The sequence below is a fragment of the Grammomys surdaster genome, unplaced genomic scaffold (genome assembly GCF_004785775.1).
Source record: "Grammomys surdaster isolate TR1022 unplaced genomic scaffold, NIH_TR_1.0 198, whole genome shotgun sequence".
Lineage (NCBI taxonomy): Eukaryota > Metazoa > Chordata > Mammalia > Rodentia > Muridae > Grammomys > Grammomys surdaster.
Window position 1 is genome coordinate 6710676 of NW_021604643.1, and position 9843 is coordinate 6720518.

Here is a 9843-nt window from a genome sequence, read left to right on the forward strand (position 1 = left end):
ATGTTAGGGTCTTTTGACCTTTGTCATGTTCTTTCCCTATAGTCACCCTTTGGGTAATTTCACTTACTCTCATGGGCTGAAAAATTAAGATGTTTGAATATAACAAAATCTTTGCTACAGCCAAAGTAAGACTGAACATGAATCATTTATTCCCTATCTTCTTTTCTATATCTACTTCCCATTTCCCCGTCCTCACCCATTCTGTTCTTGCCCATCTACTTTGGGTATCACAAACATATTTTATGTAACTACCTTCAAATCACTCTTCCGTTTTTTGAATTCTTTCCCCATATTTTCTTCTCATTTACTTCCTTGTTTGATTCATTTTGCTGCTCCAAAAACTCAGATTAGCAATTTTTTCTCTCTTGAAGCACCTTACCTAAAATGTCACCATATCTATTCTCTATTCTCTCTTCCTACATTTTATTTGACTGCAGAGTGTACTACCTTATTTTATACTTATAATTTTATTTATTTATTTACAAATTTATGATTTGTTTCGTGCATTGTGACATAACAGCTAAGAACAAACATTTTCTTACTTTCTGTTGATTCTCATTAAGTTATTGAATTTTTTTTTAGTGAAATAAGTATTGCTAGTATTTCATACATTCAGTTTTGGTGAACATTCCTCTCTGCCGTGAAATTTTTCTGTAATATTTTGGCTGGTAACTTATTTTACACTTGTATAGTTAGATAAGTGATGTGTTTACAAAATATATATTGTTTTTTCTCATCATGACTAGCACAATAGTCTAGGATCAAGTGTAAACTTAACAGACTATTTATAATTCTTCATTAATTACTTTAGTAATCGACCAAAGATTGCCTTTACTGATATAAAAACATGTAAAATCATATAAACTATTTTTGTTTGGTTTGGAAACACAATTAGATTGTACATTATTCATTTCTTTAATATTTTGGAAGACATCTAAAAACTGGCAAGTAGAAAGTTGTTCATGGATGTCTGCTGAAAATGGCAAGTTGAAAAATGATACAGGAGAACATAAACAATTAGACATGAATCCAGGCCTTTTTGCCATGGGAACTTATGAAGGTAATTATGAGAATTTGTACCACTATTTCTTTCCATTGAAGATTTTTAGGGAAACTTGTAACTCATATACAACTCTATTACTGATCTTCTTGGAACTCACAGCAAATGATGTATAGATTTAAATATTGTACAGAATCTAGAAACCAGAGTTTATAGAATAGTAGGTCATGCCCACATAGACATAAACCAATTTAAGCTATATTTCCTAGACAATCAAGAATATTTTCAAATACATATACCTCAATTTTAGAGAGGTTGAATTGTTGATCCAGGTTAGATTTGGAAGATAACAATATAATCTCGTTTGAAATTTTTTCTAGCCTAATAAGCGTTTAACAGTTTGAATTTTGATCAAAGCCCTATTCCCTTCTGTAATTAATTTAAGTTGATAAGAAACCTAGTTGATGAGAAACCAATTTTTTCTGAGAGTATCTTCACTAAAAAGTAAATAGTCTAAAATAACTATGTGACTAGCAAGGACCAAAAATACTGAAAAATCCTGACCCATAACATCTTAGATTTGATTTGGTTAACAACATACACTTTCCTTCTCTTTCTTTTAAAGTTTTTACTTATTTTAATTTTTAATTTTTCATCCAATGTAGTTCAATCATATTTGTTCTCTTTTCCCAACTCTTCTCAGATATTTTACCCTCTCTGTTGAACCAACTTTATTCAATATCTTCTCTTAACCATGGGTATCTCAGGTTTGGAACTAGTAAACTATTAAAAAATAAACATGTAGGTAGGAAACTTGCAATGTAATTAACATATGTAAATCAAAAACAACTTGAACCAAGGCTTACAGTAGTATAGAGTGTAATCAACTTTATGTTTTTTGTTACTTACCATGGAGATAATGCATCTTATTTCCAATATCAGAACAATGTGTAAAAGCACTTATCACTCAGAGGTGGAAGTAGGAGGCAATTGGACATATACAAAATAGTTCACTAAAAGTTAGACCATCAAAACTATTCTACAAATTCTGGACTGAATTATCTAGTTATACAGATTAAATTCAGACAATCATGACATCAAATGGAGGAAATGACATTTATTGATGAGCTTCCTAAAGGCACCCTTCATGTCCTTATTTCTCAGGCTATAGATGAAAGGGTTCAACATGGGTGTCACCACTGTGAAGAGTACTGCACCAATCTTGTCTGTGTCCTCAGGGTGAGTGGATGAAGGGAAAAAGTAAACTCCTACAATGGTACCATAGAAGAGGAATACAATTGTCAGATGAGAGCCACAGGTAGAGAAGGCTTTCCACTTTCCTTCTGTGGATGAAATTCTCAGTACATCCCTGATGATGCAGACATAGGAGAACAAAATGAGAGCAAAGGGAAAGGTGATGACTGATAACCCCACAATAAATTTTACAAGTTCATTGATCATTGCATCTGAGCAGGAAAGTTTGAGAAGTGGAGCCAAATCACAGAAGAAATGTTGGATGGTGTTGTGGTTGCAAAAGATCAATTGACTGGCCAGAAGAGTATGTGTTAGGGCAACAATATTGCTTAGAGCCCATGGACAGACAGAGAGCAAAAGACAAAACCTGGGGTGCATAATGTTTGTATAATTCAGAGGGTAGCAGATAGCCACATATCGATCATAAGCCATGACCCCCAAAAGAAAATTGTCAATGACAACAAACACAATAGAAAAGTACATCTGTGTAATGCAGCCCTCATAAGAGATGGATTGACTCTTGGTCTGAATATTCATCAGCATTTTGGGGACTGAAGTTGAAGAGGAGGAAATATCAGCAAAAGATAGGTTGGCAAGGAAAAGATACATGGGAGTATGAAGATGTATATCCAAGCCAATGGCCAGAATGATGAGACTGTTTCCAACCACAGTGACCAGGTACATACTCAAGAAAATCACAAAGATGAGATTTTGCTTCTCAACCTGGTTGGAGAGACCCAGGAGGATGAATTCAGAGAAGATGGTTTGGTTTTCTTGATTCATATTTCTTCTAATCTGAAGAAAAAAAAAACACAAGCTCTTTATACCTTTCTAAATAATACAAAAGGAACAATAACCCTGAATTATATTATTTTTCTGCAGCAAGTTTGTGGGTGGCACTTTGATGTTGAAGGAGAAATCCCTTCTATTTTTACGTAGAAGGGCCGCTTTCTAAAGAATTATCTTAGCAGTGCAGTGGCTAAGAAAATTTCTTGGTAATACAGAGATAATACATTCTTCTCAGTGAGCATGTTCTTTCCACAATTTTTATAGATGACTCTAAAATTTAAGTTTCTAAACTAAGAACACAGGTATGTGACCCATATTGTAACGGTGCAATATACTATAGAATTATTTACTTAAAGTACACAAGGAAAAGCTAGGGAGGCAGATTAGTTGTTAAAGTGTTTTCTGTGAAAAACTTGTGGATGTGATTTTTATTTCTAGCACCCATAGAAAAAACAGTCATGGTAGTAGTGTGTGTTTTCATTCTTCCCTCTTTGTTTCTTATCTCCTTTTTATCTGTCTCTCCCTTTCCCTTTTCCTCATTTAACCCCCCTCACCTTTTCCTCCTCTTTGTTGTCCTCCTCCTCCCACTCTGTCTTTCATGTGTGTGTGTGTGTGTGTGTGTGTGTGTGAATATGGGAGGATCCTTGTGGCTTACTGATTGAACATGCTTGCAGAATCAGTATACTCCATGACACAGTACAAAGATTTGGGTAGCTGTTGAAGAATGATGCCCAAAGTTGACACTAGGCTTCCACACTCACAGATTCAACACACATGCATCTGCACACAGATGTGTATTCTTCCCATATTCACACAAATACAAAAGGTATAAAATGGTCCCAAGATTTGTTCACATTCCTCCTTTAAACCTGAGAAGATGGAGATTTGAGGAGTCTTTGCAGTGAAGTGTCTGCAGAGACATAACTAATTGAAGTTTAGGAGTACTGTTGTATGGGTGTTCCATTCTACAAAAGTTAGAGGAGGAAGACTTAAAAAATGTAACTGAAGATTGACTGTAAAAAGGAGAAATACAGCACTTTTAGGAGATCCAAGAAATTTAAATACACATATGAACCTGAAGGTATGGGCTTGCCTCTCACTTCTGAAGGTTGGAAGATAATTAGCCCACTACTGAAGGGTTGGGGAAGGGTGAAGAGTAGAAGAAAAAGCTTCTATTTCCACTCTTTGCAGGACAGACATGATGTGAACTTTGTGTAGGTTAAGGAGGACTTCATGATGTGGCTGTACTCACATCACCTCTTTAGGTTTCCAATCAAGAGGCATACTAATGAGATAAAGGATACTAAGGCTATCATATAATTGGTTAGTTGTCTGAAGAAAAAAATATTACACTTGTTGAACATTTTATTACTGGCCAGTCTCCGTAGTGGAGTTTTGAAAGGATCCCTGGTATCTCAGGACTGTTCAACAAAAAGAACCCACTGCTAGTGCTTTCTGGCAACTGTGTTCAATATTTTTTCCTCTTCTATTTCATTGTAACTCTTTTTTAAAAAAATTATTGGATATTTTATTTATTTACATTTCAGTTGTTATTCCCTTTCCCCATCCCCCACCCATAAACCTCCATCCTATCCTCCCTTCTCCTTTTTTCTTTTATACTATTTTAATTACATGCAAGTATTAAGGTCAGTTCTAGGTTGAGGAACTGGCAGTACAATAGATGAAAATAGTCAATAAACAAGCAACACAAATAGTCAAAAAACAAGCAAGGCAATAACAAAGTCCTGTGATCACTATTTCTAAGGCCTTATCAGGTTGACCAAAATATCTAAGCCTACTTCCCTGTCCTAGCCCAAAGTCACTTTCATGCCTGAAGCCTACTTCTTTGTTCTAGCCTAAGATTTATATTCCTCCTTGAAACTACTTTTTTGTTCTAATTCTTTAACTCTATAAAACAGTAATGAAGACTGAGTAATAAACAGCAATTAAAATAACACTAATATATGTGTTTTCAGTTAGATGAGATTAAAGAATGAGAGCAAAGTCCCACTGTCCAGTGCCCAGCCCCTGATACCTACTGCAGAGTCTTTACTGACTATACAAGATGAAGCCTCTGTCTACTCATTTTCTAGACCCTAAACACTCAATGCACACTCTATGACTTCACAGTACATAGCTTCTGACTACTTGTAGCAAAGCCATTAACCATCCATCATACATACTCTAACCATACCCTGGCACAAACCCTGACTATTCACTGCATGATTACTAACCATTTTCCCTCAGTACATGTAGGATGTGAATCAAGAAGGAAGACAACTTTGAACAAAAGTGAAAATGAAACCTTAAGATGGGACTTTAAAAATCTGAAAATAGGTATTTAGTACTAAACATTTTGGGCTACAAATGGTCATAAATCTATTTTCAGCTTACAAGTTGTTGCGTAGAAACAGGGCAAATTAGACAAAGTGATTTTACTTAAGATGTTTGTCTCTGTCTTTCTTCTCTCCTACTAGAACTTGAGTAATACCCCTGCCATTTCTCCTTTTGTCTCTCCCCTCTCTCCCTTCCTTGCTTTTTTTCAAATCACTGTCTCTCACATGGATCTTTCAGTGGGAAGGGGATAGTCAGTCATCACCACTGGGATTCTGGTAACCTGAATGGTAGGGAAAAAGGAGAATGTATGAGGATTCCTTAATTTGGAGCTCAGCTTGTAAATCAGAGGGAGAAACATGTAAAATGGAGACTCAATGAGAAAACTCTAATGGGTTAAAAGGCTGGCAGGGATTTGAACCTAAAACACAGACAATGTTGAAGATATTGTCTTTGTAGATCTAGGTATGGTTTTGGTTTGCCAAGAAAGGGAAATTATATGATTTTGAATGTGTCACTTTAATCTCAGATTTCCAACCTACCTCCCTCAACTGTCAGCAATCTTCCTAAGCTGTTCTGAATCCATGAGGTAACTGACAAGATGATTAAGACACAAGTTAAATTTTAAAATTCTCACCTCTCAATAATAGTTAAAAAATCCAAATTCAAAGGTTTTGTGTTGTTGCTGCATCTTTGACTGTAGAGGTGGAGACTGAAAACGGTCCTAGTGGGCTTCCCTGATAATGCTTTCATGAGGCTGAGCTCACAAGGGATATTTAGCTCCTCCAAAGTCCTCAGGGAAAACATCTCTTGAAGTGTTTTCCTCAAGGCAAACAGTAATTTTGACACAATAGTTTACATAGGTGATTGCAAAAGGAGAAAGATTAGGGGTAATAGACATGCAACTGCTCTTTGCTTTGTCTTCAAGTCTTCGTTCTATGCTGAGAAGTCCTTCTTGTAACAGATATTACTATTTAGATTACATGAATTGTTGTTGGTGGTTTGGATTTGTTTCCATTAATACAGGAGTATTTGGAGATTCTCTTCTTAATTCCCTCATGCTCCCTGCTAAATAAGAACACTTAGTCAATGTCCTGATAATTGACTTAGATTTTTTTGCCAGTGGTTATAATTTTAATGTGGTGACAAGTTTAGTGTAAGGTCATGATCCCTGTATCATTGAAATGTGTCATTTTAACCTCAGATTTCCAACTTACCTCTATTCTATTAGAATAGAGTTTGAAGAAAAAGTGATTCAGACAGCTAAACTCTTAATTATAAAGAAAAGAAATGATGCCTATTTTTATAATTTTTATTTAGTTTTTATTATTTTTGAGATAATATAATTACACCATTTCCTGTTTCTTTCCCTCCCCCACCACACCCCCATATTTTTGTCCTTGCTTTCTTTAAAATTCATGACCTCCTCTCATTAATTTGTTTTTGTATGCAAATGTATATTTTCTATAATAATGTTCTATGTTGATGTGAGGCTTCACTGAGGGCAAATAAGCTTTAATTTTAAGTAACCGAGAAAGAAAAGTGAAGCCTCTTCTTATATGATGTATAACCACGTGCCATGGTACTGAGTCATATATAATTTGCAGAGTCAGCATAAATTCTTATTTATTTATTTGTTTATTTATATATAAATTATTTATTTTTATTGATTATTTTATTTATTTACATTTCAAATGTTGTCCCACTTCCTGGTTTCTCCTCTGCAAACCCTCATCCCAGTCCCCTGTCCCCTTTGCCTCTATGAGGTACCCCACCCACCCAATTTCCTTCTCACCACAGTAGCATGTCCTACACTGTGGTATCAAGCCTTCACATGACCAAGGGCCTCCCCTCCCATTGATGCCAGATAAGGCCATCCTCTGCTACATACATAGCTGGAGCCATGGCTCCTTCCATCTGTACACTTTGGTTGGTGGTTTAGTTCTTAGGAGCTCTGGGTGGTCAGGTTGATACGTTGTTCTTCCTATAGGGTTGCAATCCTCTTCATCTCCTTCAGTCTTTCTCCCAACTCTTCCATTGGGGGGTCCCCAGGCTCAGTCCAATGATTGTGAGTATTTGCATCTGTATTGGTCAGGTGGTGGCAAAGCCTCTCAGCGGACAGCTATACCAGGATCCTCTCAGCAATCACTTCTTGGAATCAGCAATAGTGTTGGGGTTTGGTGTCTGTAGGTGGGATGGATTCCTAGGAAGGGCAGACTCTGAATAGCCTTTCCTTCAATATCTGCTCCATTTTTTGTCTCTGCATTTCCTTTAGATAGGAACAATTTTGTGTTAAAATTTTTAAGATGGGCTGGTGGCCCCATTCCTCAACTAGGGGCCTTGCCTATCTACTGTGGATGGTTGCTGCATATTCTGTCTCCCCTTTGTTGGGTATTTCGGCTAATGTCATCTCCATTAGGTCCTGGAATCCTCTTGCTTCCCTGGTATCTGGCACTTTCTAGTGGTTAAGCCCAGTTCCCCATCACCCACTGCTACATGTTTCTGTTCATTTTTTTGACCCTCTGTACTTATCTCCTGTCTCTTTCTGTACTTGATCCTGTCCCTTTTGCCTCCCCCTCCTTTTTCCATCCCTGGTTCCTCCCTCCCCTTATCGTCTGTGATTATTTTGTTCCCCTTTCTAAGAACTGAAGCATCCATACTTTAGTCTCTTTTATTCTTAAACTTCATATGGTCTGTGAGTTGTATCACTGGTAATCTGAGCTTTTAGGCTAATATCCACTTATCAGTAAGTACATACCATGTTTATTCTTTTGTGTCTGGGTTATCTCACTAAGGATGATATTTTTTAGTTCCATCCATTTACTTGAAAACTTCATGAAGACATGTTTTAACAGCTCAGTAATACTCCATTGTGTAAATGTACTAGATTTTCTGTATCCATTCTTTCATTGAGAGACATCTGAAAATTGGAAATATAAGTTAAAATGAATATTGAAATGATATTGAATATCCCCCAATATATTGAGAAACCTGGAATATGAGACGCCAATGCAAAGTGAGCTATGAAGGGGTATTAGGGAGAGACACAGGCAGAAAGAGTAGATCCCTTCTTTTTAATGCTTAAAATATCCCTTATAACATGCTGAAGGCTTTTATTATTCTATAAAACAATAGACATTTATCCCTCTTTCACCTGGAAATAACGTAGTCTGTGGGATAACTGTAGACATAACATGAATTCACGACTAAGATTTCAAAAATGAAATGATAGACAATAAAAGTTATCAATAAATCTGTCACCAGTCTTTCTGTATCAACCACAGAAAAGTGAAAAGTGAGTAGACCCAAAATACTCTTTTTGATAATTTGTTCACTTACCTCTTCTAATTTTATTAAGATGGTCTTTTAGAAAATAGACTTTATCATAATTTAATTCTTGATATCTCATATGGAATGACAAATGTCAGAGAAGTAAGGAGAAAGTAGTTACCTATATATGCAACTAACACAAACAAACAAACAAACAAACAAAAAACCTAGTATACTATCTTGTATCACCTCAAGTTGCATATCCTCCAGAGATCACTCATTTATCTGTTTACTTTTCATGCAGTTATTGTAGAAAGAGAAATTGTACCTGTATCAGTCCATCAAGGATAATAATTAATCTAAGCCATTGTAGGGATAATAGATTTTGTGCATGGACTGGCTGGCAGATGGGAATCAGAAATGGAGGACGAGAATATGGGGAGAAATAACTGGAATTATAGGGCATTTTATTAGCAATGTAAAACTCTATTGCAGTAGAAACTTTCAGGATGCTACAAGAGTGATCCTAGGGAGTCCTCATAGTAATGGAACATATGTACTTAGTATTGGCCATCTTTTGTAGCTAGGCAACTACCAGTGGTAGAAGTAGAACACCAACCTAGTCACAAAGGTTTTATGACCTATTCTGTCTGCAATATGTGCTGGGACAATGAAGGCAAAGAACTGATGGAAGTGGCTAACAAATGACTAGTCTAATTTAAAGCCCAGCCATGAAATAGAGACCATGCCCAACACTGTCTGGATGACCAGAATACATTCCCAATATTTTCTGGATAGCCCTGAGACCTATGATAAAATGATTCTGTAATATGATTTCTAATGATATTCTGCTATACTCATAGATATGTGTTTGTACAGTCGTCATCAGAGAGTTTTCCTCTGGTAGCTGATTTGAACAGATGCAGAGACCTGCTGCCAAATATTAGGAAGAGAAGGAACTCAATTGGAAATTAAAATTGGAGACTTTCATTGGGTCCCTTCCTTGGAGGTTGGGACCCCATTCAAAAGGAGGAGGAAGAATTGTAGTATACAGAGGGATTAAGGACGTGAGGAGAGCACAGCCCAAAGACTAAGCAAGGCATATAGGGGCTCATAGAGACTGAAGTAGCATTCACAGATCTTCTATGAGTAGCTTAGTGTTTTTGTGGGACCCCTAACAATAGGAATGAGAATAT

At 36.3% G+C, this 9843-nt stretch overlaps 1 protein-coding gene across 1 annotated transcript; it reads right to left on the bottom strand.

The window, feature by feature from the left end:
- Positions 1-2048: 2048 nt before the first annotated feature.
- LOC114623513 (olfactory receptor 1S1-like) lies at positions 2049-3111 on the bottom strand. Its single transcript, XM_028770185.1, has one exon. The coding sequence runs from the start codon at positions 3035-3037 to the stop codon at positions 2090-2092; it is 948 nt and encodes a 315-aa protein (XP_028626018.1). The 5' UTR covers positions 3038-3111; the 3' UTR covers positions 2049-2089.
- Positions 3112-9843: the final 6732 nt, after the last annotated feature.

What these genes read in the sequence shown, in the direction of transcription:
- LOC114623513 (XM_028770185.1), bottom strand. Translation starts at nt 3,037, where the DNA reads ATGAATCAAGAAAACCAAACCATCTTCTCTGAATTCATCCTCCTGGGT.